This window comes from Chinchilla lanigera, unplaced genomic scaffold (assembly GCF_000276665.1).
Source record: "Chinchilla lanigera isolate Chin_1 unplaced genomic scaffold, ChiLan1.0 scaffold00018, whole genome shotgun sequence".
Taxonomy (NCBI): Eukaryota; Metazoa; Chordata; class Mammalia; order Rodentia; family Chinchillidae; genus Chinchilla; species Chinchilla lanigera.
The window spans coordinates 15251164-15269949 of NW_004955419.1; the positions used below are offsets into that span (position 1 = coordinate 15251164).

At 45.5% G+C, this 18786-nt stretch overlaps 1 protein-coding gene across 1 annotated transcript in view; it reads left to right on the forward strand.

The window, feature by feature from the left end:
- Susd1 (sushi domain containing 1) overlaps positions 1 to 18786 on the forward strand; it is a 133652-nt gene that overhangs the window by 97442 nt on the left and 17424 nt on the right. Inside the window, exon 13 of the mRNA XM_013513298.1 lies at positions 16049 to 16145. Coding sequence (XP_013368752.1) covers positions 16049 to 16145 — 97 coding nt within the window. The remainder of the gene's footprint in view (positions 1 to 16048; positions 16146 to 18786) is intronic.

An 18786-nucleotide genomic window follows, 5' to 3' on the forward strand; every position in this document is an offset into this window, starting at 1 on the left:
TAGGTTCTCAGGTAGTGGAGTAGTGTTTTAATTCAACTTTGTATAAATGTAGACTTACAATATGAAGTTGAGGTTTTTGCATGTGGTGTAGATAAAATTTTCTCTATTTTGTTCATTTTGGTGAGTCTTACATAGAACATTAACATATTTGCACTTACACTACCTTCTTCCTTTTATTAATTTAATAGATTGCCTATATTAATCATATTGATCTTTTGTTATCTCTATTACAAATATACACCTCAAGGTTATTTACTCTTCAATTTTCTCTTTTCTGTTGATATTTGGACATTTAAAATTTTCATGTAATCAATTCCATTGATGCCTTTATAACTTCTGCTCCTGATCATGCCAAGAAAAGCCCTCCCTACCCTGAAATCTGAACAGTTCTTATTCTCTGATAGTTTCTTAGTGCTGCTGCTCCTTCCTCTTCTTCCTACTCCTCTTTGTCTTCCTCCTCCAGGGCTTGAACCCAGGGCTACACCCTCAGCCCTTTTAAAATTTATTTTGAGACAAGATCTTACTAAGTTGCCCAGGCTGGCCTTGAACTTGTGATTCTCCTGCCTCAGCCTCCTGAGTAGCTGAGATCACAGCTGTGTACCTCCTCCTCCTGCTCCTCCTATTCCTTCACCTCTCTTCCATCTCCTCCTCCAGCCACGCCCCCTTCCTCCCCTTTTGAGATGGGTCTTGCTATGTTGCCCAGGCTGCCCTCCAACTCAACTCTTGATCCTGCCTTAGCCTCTGCTTTATGCTTCTTAACACTTCTGCTTTTTGCATTTAAAGTGTAGGCCTGTTTGGAAATTGTTTGGTGTGTATGAGGCTAAACTTGCATAGTAATTATTTAACCCCTGGCTGATAAACCAGGTCCCTATTGCCTTTTGAGTATTGTTCATGTCACAGAATATATTCTCTACTTGTTTGGCTCTCTGTCAGAACTATCTAGTTTCTCCCATTGCTCTGCTTATGCGGTGATTGTATAACCGGATCCCTCTAGCTCTTGGGTCCTTGTTTTGGGGCAATGAAGATTAAAGCCAGCAAAGCAGCTAGCAACAAACAGGGGAATGGCCAAATGTATGCTGATTAGAAAGAAAGCAAAGCTCTCCAGAGCTGAAGAAGGGTTTCCATTCAGGTAGATAAGGAGCAAGTTTACACTCAGGCTCTTTTATACGGTGTTTGGTACCAGTACATGACAGAAAGTGGGGTGCTTCTGGTTGCAGGTAGGCCTTTGATGTCCGGAGTGTAAATTGTTTTATTTGTATTTTATTTCCTCCAAGGTCTCTCCCATTTATTTAGTGATCTGTGCTTTGTCCCTTGTATTTTATTAGGCCCTGATACTCTGTTTGATTATTTGGGCCCTCTGGTATGCTAACTGACTCAGGCTGACTTTTAGTTCACTTTATGTTAACTATTCAGGACCGGCGTCTTAGCTGTCTAACTTTCCCTACCTCCTGGCTTTATTCCCCCCTCTATAGTAGCAACACTGACTGCTGACAAGGTGTATGGACTAAGGGTCTCTCAAGCCATTACCTGCTGAGAGGGGGCGTTGTTGGGGATAGCAGTCACAGCCCGCTATTGCAAAGCCTGTCTACGGGTCCTCAATAGAGGTTAGGAAGAGCGCTCGCTCATTGGTGAGTCGGCCCGCATCACCATTCGTAGCTTTCAAACTGTCAAATGAGAAGCAGCAAATTTGACTAAGAAATTGAGAAAACATGGTCCAAATAGCAAACCTACCAGATGCATTAATTATGGCCCTACCAGGGGAGTAACCGGGATGTCCAATAGCAGACCCCTGACCAGGATCCCTGTGACTCAGACAATCTGTGACGAATTTTAGAAGCACAGTCAGCTAGTTTCCATGCTGCACCTCTCACTGCACCAGACTGGTTCCCATAAAAGCAACATTTTTTTCTCCTAGGAATAGACATAGCCCCCTTTTCTTAGCAGCCAGAAAGGTCCAGTCCCCTCCGATTTGTGAAGTTACTGTTGTTAGGGAATCTGTTTGAGTTTGGAGAGCTGTCAGGCTCTGCGCCATCTTTTGTAAACTCTTAGCAAAATCAAGAGTGAAATGTTTGAAGCAGGTGAGGTTGCAAACCCCACGATCCCAGCAGGGGTCCCTGCTGTTATCCCCATTCCAACCAGTAAGGGAATATGTTGGATTGCCATTATATTTTGTTTGTTGTTGTGGGTGTCATGGTTTGTGTCTGCATGTCCCCCCAAATCCTCATGCAGTCACGGGGCAGACTTCAGGATTTTTGATTGCTCCATAGTCCAGTGCTGGGATTGTGGATATGAGTGCTACACTTGCCCCTGGGGCAGGTAGTTTGCATATAATGTAACAGAGAGAAAGAGGCTGCTTGCAGCCACTCCTCCCTTTTGCTCTGACTGTTTTGGCTATCTTCTGCTGCCATGAACTATTGCCCTCTGCCATGTGCCACCCTGCTTTGGAGCCAGCCAAGTATGGACTGAAACCTCCACAAAATGTAAGCTAAATAAACCTTTCTTTCCTTCATTTTGGGCATCAGGTATTTTGTCTCAGCAATGAGAGAAAAGTAACCAAGACAGTGGGGTTGTTACCTTGATTGGAACTGGGACTGGCGGGGAGCCATTAAGAAGGTCCATTTGAGGGGACAGATATCATCAGGTACAAGTATCTGTCAAGTTGGTAGACAGGCAGTAGGAGGTAGAGGAGCCACAGAGAAAGAAGGCACCCTTAGTCTCCATGGAGGTGAGAGATCGAGTGAGAGCAGGTGTGGAAAGGACAGTATTAAAAGGTCAGTGAGGCAGAGGGGTATAAGGCAGCGTAGGGACTCACAATCCCAGTGGTGGTTAGTGGGCTAAGCATAGCACATACTTGGAGTGATTGGGCCCAGGCTGCCCCCCCACCCCGTCCCGGGAGTGCTTGAAAGGGAACCAGCACCTGCTTTGACTGATGTCTGTTTTATTTACCAGGGAGAGGGTCAGTCTCCCCTCATCAAGATATAGGAAGCAGTCTTGTCCCCCTATGCTTGTGAGGTGGGCGCAAGTAGTTTTTCCATTTGGAAACCATTTGCCCAGTGTCCTGGGTTTGCAATTTGGACAGTTTGTCCTCTGTGCTTCCATAATGGGAGTGGCCTATTTGTGTGATTGAATGTGGAGCTGGTTTTAAATCCCTCCCATGTTGGTGGGTCCTGTGACTCGGTAAGTCTTACTGAACTTTATGTTTGTGTGATTTGTGTGTAAGTGGTGAGGGTGGAGTTGCATTGAAGACCCTGAGTCCCTCTAGGGTGGGAGATACGTGCAGGTGTTTGAGAGGAAACATTTATGCAAAGGTCTGCGGGGCTCAGAACACTGTAGTGTGTAAGCGGGGGCCCTGTAGTGTAGTCACAGAGGGTTGAGGTGTCAAGTTGAGGGGTAAACTGTGTAATGAGATCTTGGACTCCAGTACGGTTCCAATGGAAGGACCTACTTGACCGTGTATGAGATGGAGGCCCTTACTTGAGGCCAGGCAGAGGCTGGTGCGGGGACCGCATAGTGTGCCATACAGAGGCACAACCAGCAGGAGTGGACTGGCTGCGAAGGTCCTGAGCAAGACTGAGAGTGTGATGTTCTATCCCCTGTGGAACTGAGACAGCAGATTGGGTTGGGTGGTTTACACTAAGAAGCAAAGACAGAAGCAAAAGAATGGGATCTGGATAGGTGAAAACTCTTGGAAGGTTCCTTGGAGCCATAGTTTGTGTACAGGAAGTATGAGGGTGTGTACTGATGAGGCAGAGTTAGAGAGATGGGGTAGCACTGTAAATCAGAGAGGTTGAGGGTAACCTGGACCTCGGGGGAGTAAGAGAGAGACATGAAACTCTGAGATCAGCTTTCTTTTGGGCAAGGCTGGTTCCTAACTAAAAAGAGTGAGCCCAGGTGTTCAGGGTGGTTTAACAATGAAAGCGACTATTTCCCGCCCCACCCCAGGGAAATGACAGGTCAGATGTAACCAGGATACAATTAGAATAAGTAGGGAATTCCCTAGTAGGGAATCTAACTGGAAAGGGAGGGGTGAGCTAAAGCAGCTCTATGGAGTATTACTTATTCCTTGAAGTCAGTTTGAAGAACAGCTGGAGTTTCAGAGGAATAAGCTGTGAGCTTGTCCTCTCCTGTTGGTGAGGGTTCTTTGACTTGTGGGGACCCTTCGTTCTTTGTCCAGGCCTTCAAGCAGGTGTGATGTATCCAGGAGTTGTGTCCAGCAACTTTAGCAGCAGGAGGGGTAGAAAGCAGGACAGAGAATGGACCCTCTCAGACTGGGGAAGGATTTAGGCAGGGCTCCTCTCTATGTCTGACTTCTGTCTTTCTTGGAAGGCCTTTTGAAATTGTGCTAACGAGATAACATATCACACCTGGTGGCCATTTCACAGTCCAGTGAGAAGTCATTAGTAAGGAATGGCCTTCCCTACAGGGCCTTATTGGGGCTCAGCCCCAACTTTTGAGGGGCATTTCTCATGCTTAGGAGGGCAGTGGGTAGAAGTAGGGTCCAGACAAGCTCTGTCTCCAAGGTTGGCTTATGGAGGTGATTCCTTAGGACTGCCTTACCCCTTTTTACCTTTTCTGAGGATTGAAAGTGCCTAGCGCAATGCAAGTCATACTGCATACCCAGGGCTGTACCTCAGTTACCCCTGCCAAGGCTGGGCCATTGTCACTTTGGATACCTTGAGGCAACCCAAACCAAGGAATGATTTCAACTTAGACTGCTTCAGTTGTCTTTTCTGTTCTGCATGGGAAAGCTTGTGCCCATCCTGTGAAACTGTGCATACCAGGAGGAATCAAAAACCCTGAGCTCAGGACGTACGAGTGGCATGTGAGTAAAGTCTACTTGCCAGTCTTCCCTTGGGCATGTTCCTGTCCTCTGGAGACGAGGAGAGGGGCGGGCTGTCAACGTGCTAAGAGGGTCTCTTCTTTTGGCAGGCTTGTATCCTCTAACTACTTGGGACGCTGTCTCTGTAAGGCTTTTTCTGAGAAACAGGGAGCCAGTCATTTGTTGTATCGCTTCTTTCCTGAAGTGGAAAGGCTGGTAGGGGTTGTTGGGATTTTCCATTGACTGGCCTCAGGAAGGAGGAGCCTTCCACCCTTGGCCTGGAACCAACCAGAGGACCCTGCTTGAGGGCCTTTGCTGTTTCAGTGGAGGGATATTGAGGCTGATAGCATTGAGGGAATGCTCCCATAGTAAGGGGAAGGGGCTCAGCAGAACTCTGGGTTGACATCCTTGAGCTGCCTGGTGAATGGCCACGTAGGCAGCCTGATTTCCTGTGTTAATCTCATCCTTCCCCTTTTGATGTCTCTTGTAGTGCATTACTGCACCCCGCCACCCCTGCCACTTGGGAAGATACGCAGCCTGTAGGAGTCAGTCTGTCTCCTGATGGTACTAGATGGGGGATTCAAAGGCTGTGGTTGTATGAGCATAAAGGACAAAGAAAGCATACTTAGAATCAGTATATGTATTGACCTGCTTTTCTTCACTCAGTACCAATGCCTGGGTCAAGGCTATTAACTCAGCCAGCTGGGCACTGGTCGTTGCTGGGAGCCATGAGCTCTCAGTTGTCTGACAGTCGGTCAGTAGAGCATAGCTAGCTTTCTAGTTCTATTTTTTTTTTTCTTTTTCAAATGAACGCCCATCAGTAAAGAGAGTCCAGTCTAGATTTTCCCAGAGAGAATTCCTGAAGTCTTCCCTTGTAGCATAAGTGCTATTCACTACCTGCTCACAGTTACATATCCAGTCCTCTGGATGTTTTACTGCAGAAGCATGGCAGGGTTTCATAGTGGGCAAGTCTTAATCTGGAAGGCTGGCCCCTCTAACAGCATGGCGTGGTATTTTACCAGCTGACTGTTGGACATCCTAAGGCTACCCTTGGAGGCCAGCAATCCTGAAACATGGTGTGGAGAATAGACTGTGAAGTCAGTGCCCAGGGTTAGTTTGGCAGCCTTGGGGATCAGTAGAGCTACAGCAACAACTGCTCTGAGGCAAGCTGACCATCCCTTAGCTGCCAAGTCTAACAACCTACAGGTTGTTGTGCAGGCCCCTTAACTTGAGTCAGTACTCTTGACTATCACCACCTTTGTTTACGTAACATATAAACTAAAGTGGCCAGTTGGCAAGCTCAGTGCTGGGGCCTGGAGGAGTGCCTGTTTCAGGGTCTTCAAGCCCCTTTGGCCCTCAGGATCTCATTGCAACAGATGAATTCCTTAGTTTAGGGCATCTCTGAGCATCTGATATAGGGGTCAGGCTATTTCTCCATACTTAGGAATCTGTAGTTGGCAGAACTCTGTTATTCCCATAAAGCCTCGTAATTGCTTTAAGGTCTTTGGAGGGGGAAATGAAGCTATTGGCTTAATGTCCTCCCTCCCAGTGCTCGAGTCCCCTCCAAGATGATCAACCCCAAATACTGTACTGAGAATGGGCACAGCTGGACCTTGTTCTTAGACACTTTATCACCCCTTTGTGCCAGAAAGTTGAGGAGGTCTGGAGTTTCACTGTTACAGTCTTTTTCAAGCAAACCAGGAGGTCGTCTACATACTGAACAGTATCTCCTTTGGACAGGAGATCTCTTGAAAGAGCTTGTCCAAACAAGTGAGGACTGTTGCAAAACTCCTGGGGCAAGACTGTCCAGGTTTATTGAGAGAATTGTGTGGAAGGGTCCTCGAACACAAAGAGATACTGAGAGTCTAGGTATAGAGGGATGCAGAAAAAAAGTGTTTCTTTCTTTCTTTCTTTTTTTTTTTTTTTAAATCTAAAACCAAGAACCACTTAGAACTTTCTGGTATCTGGGTTAACAAAATGTAAAGGTTAGGTACCACAAAGTGTGAGGGTATAACAACCTGACTTGTAAGCCCCAGGTCCTGAACTAGCCTCCAGGCTCCACTTGGCTTTTGTACACCTAGGATAGCAGTGTTGCAGGGGCTGTTACAAGGTGTCAAAAGGCCCTGCATCTTGAGGTTTTCTATGATCTGATTTAGTCCCTCTCATACCTCTGGCTTCAATGGGTATTGTCTGACGTGGAAAAGGGGCAGTGTCGTGTAGGTGAATTTTTACTGGAGGGGTGGTAGCTGCCCATCTGATTTGTCCTCCCATGGCCCAACCTTGAGGTCTATTTCAGTCTCCTCCAGTGGGAGGATGAGATGTTGACCAGAATAGTTGTTCTCATCCAAGTTAGCAGGTCTCTACCCAATAAGGGAGTAAGACTTTTAGACATCACTAGAACTGAATGGGTAAATAGGTAATCTCCCCAGCTATAGCTTAGGGGATAAGTAAAGTGTCAAGGAACTGATACTCCCTTGACCTTAGTCTTTGATGGGGAGAGGGACCCAGCATGGGAACAAGGGGCCAAGACAGCCATGCCAGTGTCCAGCAAAATTTAATTCAATTTGTCTTCCTCCTCTAGGGTTACTCGGGGCTCCTGGAAGGTTATGATCTAGGTGGTGGGAGCCTCCGAGGAACACACCAGGCCTCCTTAGTCCTGTTGAACTGTCACCTAGGAGGTTTTGTGTGGCCTTTGTGGCCTTTGCCTCTGAGGGCACCTTCTAGTGACTTTCGTTTTTACAGTGTGGACAAGGGCTGGGGGGTGGTATGGTGCCCTGACTCCTTATGTATCCAGGCTCCCCACACTGGTAACAGGCCTTATTAGAAAGAGTCCCCTTGGTGCTCCATGTGTCAGGTTTTCCTAGCAGTGCAGCTGCAAATAAGGCAGCCTTTCTTTTGTCCCTCTGATCTCCCTTCTTGGCCTCTTCCTCATCCCTGTGAAAGCAGGTTCTGATGGCATGTTTAAGAATATCATCCAAGGGTGCCTGGGGACCTAAATCTAACTCCCTGAGCTTTTTCTTGATAGCTGGGGCTGCCTGAGTGATAAACTTATCCTTGAGTAGATCTTGAGCTCCCTGGCACTCAGATGAAATGTTGGTATGCTTAACTAGGGCCCCTTTCAGTCTTTCATTGGACTCTTTGGGGCTTTTGTGTTCCCCTTGTATTATTTCAGACAGCTTCTGGTAATTAACTAGTTTTTCTTTTGATCTGCAGAGGTCCTCCAGGGTGTACATGGGCATACATGTCCTGCATATCCCCATGCAGTCCTGAGGTCCCAATTTGGGACATTTCTGGGCACTGCATCTCTCCCTGTTGGAATATAGGGGTCTTGAATAATTTGTGCACAATATTCTTCATCCCCATATCTTTGGGCATTTTTTAATACCCTGTTTACCTTGCTGGTTGTGAGAGTTTGTCCCTGAATAAGGCGTACATCTGTATGAGCCAGGTCATAATTTTCAGTCAGTTTAGCAAATACCTCTGTAAACTTATCCAGGTCCTCAGATATTCCTAGTTCCCTTTTTATCCGTCTTAATTCCTTTAGGGGGAAAGGGACATGGGCTCATTGGGTTCCTTCTGTCCAAGGGTTTGACCCTATTACTTGAAGAGGAAATGAGGAGGTGGGTCAGGGGCTGGGTCTCCTGGTCTCAGGGACTTGCTAAATGGCCCAGGGTAGGGAGGACATCCAGATAGCAGTGGAGGCTGTTCACTCTTCTGGGGTAAGGGAGGGTAGAGATGGTTCAGGGGCATAGTTTCCTCCCCATCTTCTGTCCCCTTGGTCTCTTTGTCCTTTTTGGGGTAGAGGCTGACCCTTGCCAGGCCCACTAGGCTCTTGTGACTCCTTTTGCTCCCCTCCCAGTGCCATCGCAGCCTGCAGAACTGGGTTGGCTCTACATGTCTTACAAAGTTTCCCATCTCTGAGGGCAAAGAAAACCTGAATGAAAGGCACCACTGACCATTTCCCTTCCTTTTTACAGGACAGAGCTAGCTGTACAATGGCATTGTAGTTTATACTCCCTTTTGCTGACCAGGTTTCTTTGTCTCCCAGAGGACATTCTATCCATGCATGTGTGCAGAAAAAAAACAGTTGCTTTTACTCCAACAGGCGAGGATCAAGTTTTTTCTGAGTTCTTGAGAATACACCCCAGAGATGTGTCCGTGGAGGGGAGGCTGACCGAATTTCCCATCTGAAACATGCATAGAGAAGGAGGGCAGGATGAGAGTGTCCCGGTCATACCTACCTGATACCCTCCTTTCTTAACCTCTAGAGGCAGCAACAAAGAAAGGCTCACCCCCCTTGTCCTCCCAGCAGCAACCCCAACGAGCCTGGCCCATAGCCGGGAGGAGTGTGATGGGAGTTATTTGTTTCAGAGGAGCCCCACTCCCTTCGTTCATGGCCCCAACGGGGGACTCCTTGTTTTCCCTACTGCCTCACACAGCATTAAGGAAAGGCTGTTTCCCTTTGGGCTCCTGGCTGCACTTGGGAGGTGTCCCATTGAGAGCCTGAGAGGAAGTGGGAGGAAGTCCTGCCTTCCCCTTAGGCTTCGGAGGTCCCCTCTGCCTGAGGGATTTTCTAGGCAGAATAAATTGAGGACTTTCCCATGAACGGTGGGAAGCCCTCTGGAAAATATCCTGCATTGATTGATATGTGTCAAGTTGCTTGCTTTTTTCTAGCAAAAAAGATTTTCAAGATGTGAAAATCTATTATTGAAGATTTTTAGCAGATTTCACTTTTTTCAAGATGTGAAAATCTATTATTGATGTGGCCTACACCTAACCTACTATTTCAAGATGTGAACCTAGCCTATGAAAGTAACTTGGGGGACAAACATGAACTGTTTCTATGCTAAGATCTGTGCCCTATGTACATTGTAATATGATTTGGTCCCAGGAGAAATCCTTCCTGTGTGCTGGGCAGGTGGTCCTTCAGTGTCTGCATATCTTTTTAACCCGGTACCAGTCTACATGACAGAAAGTGGGGGTAGTTGCTCCTGGTTGCAGGTAGGCCTTTGATGTCCAGAGTGTAAATTGTTTTATTTGTATTTTACTTCCTCCAAGATCTCTCCCATTTGCTTAGGGATCTGTTGTTTGTTCCTTGTATTTTATTAGGCCCTGATCCTTGCTTAAGTTCATTACTTGGGCCCTCCGGTACACTAACTCACTTAGGACCCGACTTTTAGTTTACTTTAAGTTAATTATTCAGAACCTGTGTCCTATCTGTCTAACTTTCCCTACCTCCTGGCTTCAGCTATACTTACTACTTCAGTTAGTGTAATTTTAAAATATATTTAATATTTTGGGAAGCAAATTGTTTTTCATTATTTCCTTATTCCTCTTCGAAGTTTCTCATGGTAATTCTGGTTTTCTGTTATCATTTGCTTCTACCAGAGGACTGAAATCATTGACACAAGGGGGTGATATTGAACATCTGCCTTTGGTTCCTGTCCCCTCTCATCCACCCAGGGTAAAAGAATGACATTTACCAGCTCAGACAAGAGCTGCTTCTTGCCTTGGCTCAGGTAGTTTAGATCAGTCATGTGACCGGTGGAAAAGAGAGCAAATTCCCCCAGGACTGCAGCTTGGGAGACAACGCCTTGGGAAACAGAGCAACAGATCCAGATTATTTAACCTCACAAAATGGCCGAGAACCAGTGTTCTGAGGTTTAGGCTTTGACATTAGGGAGAAAAAGTTTAACTGTTTGAATAATAAGGCGGGGAAAGCCTTTGGCAAACAGGGCAGAAAACAGTCTAGAAGTCACATGTTGATTGAATCAGCCAGGTGACAGTGGCACCTTTTAAACGGCAAGGCTCATACTAGACTGGAAAAGGGCAACGTGGCTTGGAACAAGCAGGGATTGGCCTGCGTGCTTGTTCTCTGGGCCCACTGAGTGAGCACTTTGTTCTACTGTTACTGAGGGTGGCAAGGAATTGAGTGGGTTTAAGAAGTTAGCCAAGAGATTAGCGGAACTACAATTATTTATCTTGGAGAAGAACAGAGGAATAACTTCAAAGAGCCCGAGGAAGGTTCTTTCACAGAAGTGTCAGTCCCCCTCTGGGCTTATAACAGGCAATGGGAGATTAAAAAAAAAAAAAACCCAGTTACTTGACTGTTACATACAGCAGCACAAAAGGGCCCACAGCAAAAAAGGCCAGAGGACAGGAGTAGTTGTTAGGCGGGAAGGGGCTTTGTTCTCTTTTGTCCGGCATTGCTGCAAGAACCCAGCAGCTGTCTTCTTCACATGCAGCATGGGATTTCTTTCTGGACTCCTGAAACTGGCACAGACCTTCAATAAAGATGTTAGGTGAGGCCTTTACTCTAGCAGGAGCTGTTCCAGGTGACCCCTACCTTCTGCTCTGAGTTTCTGCCAGTCCTGTGATAAATGAAACACATGGTTTGTGTCACCGTGGCTGGGTGACTTTGGAACAAATTCTAGATTGACTGGTAGGTTGGTTAATTGATTTGCAGTGTTGGGGATTCAGCTTAGGGTCTTAGGCATGCTAGGCTACCACGGAGCTACATCAGAGGCCAAGAAATTCTGCATTTAACACCTTAGAAGCTGTTGGGTTCTCTTCCTCTTGTGCCTGGTTTTCTCCTCATCCATCTTTACCCCTCTCCTTTTAGCCAGTCCCCCTGGGAACCATGTCCACCTCTCCTCATGACAGACTCCGTGTCGTCTCCAGTTTGATACCAGGTCCTAGACCTGGGCACTTTGCTCTTTTCCAGATAGTTCCATGTGTGCTTCCTTCTCAAGCAGTTCCAAAAGTGAGCTGCTTCCCAACTTCCCTCCAGACTTGACCAGGGACATGGTCACTGACGCGGTGGCTTCCTCCCACCACATTCCATCCCTCCTCTTCCTGGAGTGCCTCTCACACCCTCCTCCATTCTCAGTGCTGTCGCTTGCTTCAGACCTCAGACACTTCTGGGGTAGATTATAGGGCAACCTACGCTTTTGCCTTTCTCCGTTCCTCTTCCAGTCAACTCTATAAATTGTATTTCTGAAACAAATCTGCTAAAAATCTTCAAATGGCTCCTTATTATTTCCTGGACACGGATGTGGCCTACACCTAACCGTCTGACCTTATCACCCACTTCTGCACTGCTAGAACTCAGCCTCGAGGTCCTGAACTACCTGCGGTTTCATCGTTTCTCTCTTTTCATCTTGTGCGTCTGCACGGGCCTGTTTCTGTTTCATGGCTTCCGCCGGCTGTCCCGGGGCAGGTGTTTCTCTCCGCGTCCCAGAGCGCTCTGTGTGCAACTTTATCATAGCTCCAAGCACTTGCTGTTACAAAACTACTTTCCCTATTAGGTGCTCCGCTCCTAGAAACCAAGTACCACCCCCTCCCCATCTCCCCCTGCTCGGCACAGAGCCTGGAGCATAGAGGAGACTGAGAAGAGTGTGCTGAGGGCAGATATAGGAGAAACACATGTCACAGAACTTTAAAACCCCAAAGTCCCAGGCAGTCTAAGTTTTTATTGTATGTTGTGATTGAGGGATTCTACCCGAGCTATTTCCTCTTTTATTTCTTTGGCACCGGGAATCAAACTTGACCTCTCCCGCTTGCCAGGCAGGCGCTGTGCCACTGAGCTATCTTCCCGGCCCACCAGAGCTATTTCCTAATCCAATAAATAGAGTCGTGAGTGTCTCTTTCAGCCTCCTAGATCTTAATTTCACGGTGGCAGGGCTTGGGGGTTGGGTGACAGTGGGAAGGCATTCACATCTATTTTTTATTTTTTTCTCTCCCTCCATGTCCTCCTTTACTGTCATGTCCCACTGAGTTGATGCAGTGATAGTCCTTAAAGAAGAGGTGGCCCAGACAAGGGTCTAACTAGGGTCATTTTCCCTGTTGTCCTTACTGTGTGTGCCTCCCAAGGGTTTGGAGCCGTGCCTGGGATTCGCAGCCGTTCTCATGCAGATGCACAGGAACTGCTCCCACCTGGCCCAGTGCCAGCGTTTCTTCAGGCACACAGCTGTGTGCTCTGCCCTTCAGCAAAATATCAGGGTGCTAGATGCATGCTATAATTCGCCAGGGCTTTGGGGGCTGCAAATGGCAGAAATCTAGCTTAAAGCAGTTTAAGCACGCAGAATTTGTTGGACTCCAGAACTGGAAAGTCCAGGAAAGGATCTTGCTCGGAGGGTGGCAAGATCCAGCCTGAGATGGTTCTTCTAGCCCTGTTGCCTGTTGAGCATTATCTGACTCTGGGGTCAAATTAACATGGGTCCCGCCCTGACTCCTTTGTAATGAGTGGTGTGACTGAACTGGCCTGAGCTTCGATTTCCTTATTGATCAAATAGAGATGATTTCTGCACAGAGCTGCTGTGAGGACTTGATGAACCAGCAGGAGCAAAGTTCCCAGTATAGAGTTGGTGACCAGTAGATGCAGCGCAAATGAACTACAAAGATGACGGGCGTGCGCCGAGGGTGCTGTACTTGGGCTCTGTTCTTTTCTGTGTGCATCTGTTATTGTGAATTATTATTAATGGACACTGTAATCCCTTCAACAGGCCTAAGAGGTAAGGATTCTTTCTAGTCCCATTTTAGAGATGAGGCAGCTGGAAGCAAATGGCAGAGGCAGGATACTAACCCCAAACCTTTGGTCTTAACAACTATCTTATAATAATTATTTCTTTGTCTTAACTATGGTCTAGATCCTGACATGAGCCACACTGGGTAGATCTCTGATTCCACAGTAACTGTACCAATGGATTCTTCTCCTGGGTCGATTTGTTAGTAAAGTCTTTGCAGATTCTGTGTATCAGAAGTAGATTTTATTAGTTCACTCAAAGGTGATGAAAGCCTGCTGGATCAAATAGGTGGAGCCAGAAACCCCAAGGCAAGCAAGAGAGAGACAAAGCAGAGAATAGGTTCAGATCCTCACTCTGTAACATTGTGTGTGCTGCTGGGCAAGTAACTCCGTCTCCCACGGGTCAGTTTCCTCATCTATAAAATTAAAATTTCAAAAGTATTAATCATAATTGTTCCACCTCTGAGTTTAGGGGAAGAATAAAAACATATAAACAAAAGTAAGATAGGAATCCAGTTATCAGTTTTGTTGCTGGTGAAGCTGGCTTGGGCCTGAAGCCAAAATAAAGCTTCCTGGAATTTCCTCCCACATCTAAACTTGCACCCCACCTGTGGGAATGTTGCTCTATTGGGAAAATGTAGACCTGGCTTCACATTTAGCCTTGACTCGGGTTTGCTTAATGTGTGGACGATGGGAACAGGAGGTGGAAACATCTGCCCTGTGTTCAGGATGGCTCTGACCCATAAAAAAGTAAAAGAAACAAAAGTTGGGAACACATGGGGTCAATGGTCAAACTGTAGTACTCCCGCAAATCATACAGACAGAAGGGAGGTGGAAGTCTTTTCCCAGTACTTTGGAGAGAAAAAAAATTTCTACCACATGGGCTAAGGTAGGAACACCAAGAGAGGGAGAAAACGATTGCTTCCATAAGTAACATCCACTTGGAAGCATTGTGGGATTAAATGATGAAAGGCAAATACAGGACATATCTAGTGTGTATGGTTAGTACCCAGTACAGCTTCCCCGTGTTACTCATAGGCGGCTGGCGGCTGGTGCACTGACAGCCTGATTGTAACTTTTAATGACATGTTGGAACACTGGTGTTAGCCAGTCGATATACAGTACTTCCTTCCCAATCAAAGACCCATTTGGGAAATCTGGTTTAAAGGAGTACAAAATAGGAATGGAGAACACTGGCTGATATGCTGGTTTCCCCCACTGTATTAGTCTGTTTGTCATTGTTATGACTAAATACCCAAAGCTAGGTAATTTATAAAAAAAAGAGGCTTATTTAGCTCACAGTTTTGAAAACTGAAAGGTTCCTAAGATCAGACTGTCCCATCAGTGGTAAGAGCCTGTGGTAAGAGCCCTGTGGCAGAAGGTATCATGATGAAGTGCATGTGGAAGAGGCCACATGGTAAGACAGGAAGCAGAGATGAGGTGAGTCTAGTCTTGTTCTTTTTAAAAATTAAAATTTTTTTTATTTTAAAGAGAATAGTAAAAAAAGAACAATAGCAAAATACCAACATCACAGACAAAAACAAAACAAAGCAAAAACATTAAAAATGATACAGGGTTTCAAAACAAAATGATAGGAATTAACAGTGTTGTTATATTACTTATTGTTATCTCCAACAAAGTTGCTCAGATATAAGAATGCAAGATTGATCAAACCATTAAAGAGAATAAAAAGAATTAAAAAAAAATTAGAGACGATACAGAGTTTCACTAGACAAGATGGAAGGAATTCACCAGTGGTTGTTATATTGTGTATTGTTGTTTTCAAATCAGTTGCTCAGATTACCAGATAGAAGCATGCAAAATTGGTCAAAATAAAAAAAATTAAGCATTAACTGTTCCTTTCAATAAACCACTAGACATCAGCAGTATAGTTATCCCAGCTATCTATATATATTTTTTACCTTCTTTCTTTTTCTTCTTTCCCTCACCCCAGTTATTCCTTTCTTTGAGCAATTTCTTTCCCTTTCATAATATCTATTGTATGTTTTGAGTTTTATAGACTTATGGCAAAAGTCACTCCCAATGACCCAATTACCTTCCACTAAGCCCCGCCTCTTAAAGGTTCCACCACCTCTCACTGCTACATTGGACTCAAAACACAAGCCTTTGGGGGACACACATAAACCATATCTAAACCATAGCACCTATCAAGTCAGAAGCTCCTCACTACGCAAACTGCCAAGCCTGCAGTATCTGTCCTCTGTCAATGCTAGGGTGTGCTCATCTCTTCTTTTCACTGTGGGAAAATGTACCATATGAACTGTTTTAAATTGTTTAATTCAATTCATGAGCATTACATACATTTACAGTATCATGCAACCATCACCACTATATCTAAATCTTTTTATCACCCCAAACAGAACTTGTGATCATTAGGCAATGGGTTTCCTCTCCCACCCACACCCTGAATCCCTGGCAGCCTGTAACATACTGTATTACTGACTGTCTGAATTTATACCTAATTTAGATATTTGCTAAAAGTGGAGTCAGATATTATTTTGGGGGGGCCTGGTTATTTCACTTAGCATTATTATTTTCAAGGTTTACCCGTGTTGTAGGTTCTATCAAAATATGCTCATTACTTTTTATATTAAAATTTTAATGGCCTCCAGAAAGATGAATTTCTTTGTACTTTTTTACTTTTTCTGATCATACCTCTTTCCTTTTCTTCTTTATGTTTTCAGAGCCTCCTGTTCCAGAAGTAGAATCTTTCACAGTGCAGAGAGGACATCTACCACACCTCAAGCTGAGGAAAGCAAAGGAGAGAGATGGACCTATTAGGTCAGTGGCTGTAGTTGTCCAGTGATTCCCATAGGCTGTTGGAAACTTTGGTTGGGTGAGAAGACTTGTGTGTGGGTGGCTGTACCTGAATATTTGGGGCAGTGCAGCAGGACCTCTTTTTTTAAAATCTGCTTCACTATAGCCTGGGTCTTTAAACCCAACAACATTCTTCCAGAGGAAGAAAGAGACTTCTAAGGGGCCAGAGACAAGAATTTTGCAAGTTAAGCCCAAGAAATTAAATCTGTTCCTTTGAGCATTGACAAACGCGGGTGACAGCATCAGGTGTTGTCCTTTGCATTCCACTCATGGTACAGCAAGAGCATCATTTCATGTACTGGAGACAGAATATGCTGCTCTTTATGGAAGGCAGATCTTGGTGCTGTGTGGAGTGGTTTCTGAAAAGGTCATGTGGATAATTCTTTTTATCCATTCCTGTATTGAGTTATGGGCAAGATACTATGTAGTTAGGGACTGCTGCTGGGATTCCAGATGGTATTAGGACAGATGGGATTAGTCTGCTGGAGGACTATATTGTGTCCAGTTTTGCATGTATTTACAAAGGTCATGGTTGGTTTAGGACTATAGAATCAGTCTCTTTTTTAAAAAGAGGAAGATAAATGTGGCCTGGAGAGAAGAAAGTGCCCGCAGTGCCCGGTCAAGGAGATGACAGTGTGCATGGCTTGACCTACAGACCTTATGTCTCTTTGGACTCTTGAGTGATCTCTCAGTGCATTCCAGGTAGAAATAAATACGAGCTATTACAGAATTATGAAAAAGAAAGCCTGTGTGTCTATCGTAACCCTTGGAGTCTCCCTGCTTTCGTATTAGTTTAAGTCCAGGGTTAGACATTGCTCAAGTGGCTCTGTTTCTTGGTTCCTGACAAGTTGCTGGAAGGCTGTGTAATGCTGTTGCTGGAGGAGGACAGAAGCTGTGACATCACCGCCAGAGAGAATGTGCAAGAGCAAATGTGATACTTAAGCCAGATGATGACGTAAGGCAGAAAGAAAAGCCAAATGACAGCCTATCTCTGTGCCTGTGTGTCAGCCAGTGCCTCCAAAACAGGAAGTGGAGACCTGTGAATCACCAGGGGAGGGTGGTGGTGAGAAAGAGAGGAGAACTCCTTCTAGAACAGTCGGGTTCCATACTGCCGCAACAGCTTCCCTATGTCATGGGGCCTCATTACCAGCGGGCAAGTGAAGTGATTTCCTCAGCCTGCCTATCTGGTATGAGATGGAGGTAGCAGCTTTGTCAGGCCTCAGCCTCTATTGTGCATCATTTGGGGGCAGTGGTTTGGGCCATGTCATAGAGCAAGGGCCCAGGCACCAAATGTCTCTTCCTGAGCTTGCTGATTACTAACAGTACACATTGCCAACTCTCGTCCTGGAGATTTTGACTCAGGAGTTGAGAGACAGGACTGGGAAATTTCTATACTGTAATTATCAGGCTAAATAGGGAGTTGCTGTGTGCTCTGTGAATGACGCCTCTAGGGGGCAGTGTACAGTGCCAAATGGGTAAAAGTGAGCCTTGAACTTGTGCATTACCCCCACCACCTATACACGGAAAGGTGGGAGCGATTTAAAGCTGTGTTTATGGCCAGCATGGAGTTGCTACTTTTGCACTGGTCCACGATTCACTGGGCTGTCTTCTAAAGCCCCAAAGAGAGTTTTTGTTACAGGTGCTCCCTGTAGGCGGTGAGTGCCCAGTAAAGGAATGGTTTACTGGTGGTGACCACTTACTACCCTGCTGTTTTTACTTGTCTCTTGTAGAAATTCCTTTACTGAACGTGAGCCAGGATTCATGGAATCAGGGCCTTCAGGATACCTAGGGTGTTTGGGAGCCTGGTAGGTGGCTGGAGACTTTCTAAATACAACACCTACTGTGGGCGAGTGTTCTCTTTTTAATTTATTTTTTATTTTGGGGGGGTTACTGGGAAATGATCTCAGGACCTTGCACTTGCCAGGCAAGTGCTTATGCCACTGAGCTATATCCCCAGCCCCGAGGGCTCTCTTTTTAAACCTAGTGACTCATGAGCTTATAGGAAGTAGGAGAACCTGGGCATTAGGAATGTGGAACAGAAATGCAGATTTGGTGGTGAAATAGTATTATGTGGCTTAAGGAGTTTTGGAAATTAATCGTATTTGGTGTTAGTGCAAGCTTTTCCTCTTTACTGAGCATTTAGCTGGAGAAACCTTAATGAGGGGATAATCATAGCCAAAGAAATCTATAAGGATTTGAAAATATACAAGAGTGAGTAATTCAAACTCTTGTTATCAAGTAAGCTAGAGATAGCAGATGATCAAATATTTACTATACCGGAGGCCGGAGATAAAGACTGAATTGATGGGGCTGAAAAGGAAGGCATGACTCATTCTCAGCACACTTTATTCCTGCACGTCCTTTCACTGGTAGGCTAGTTGATGGAACAAATAATAATAAAATACCTGACAAGATGACTCCTGATGCCTACATTTAGGGCACAGTTTCACAATATGCATGTATCATTTTGCATTTCTGGCTGTTTTAAAATCTTGTCAGCCTAGATTAGCTCACGGTGACTTTGCACCCCGGCTTCGTGTTGATTTCACATGAACTTTGGTGTCAGACTATGAACTGCGGGGAAATGTAAATCACATGAGTTCTG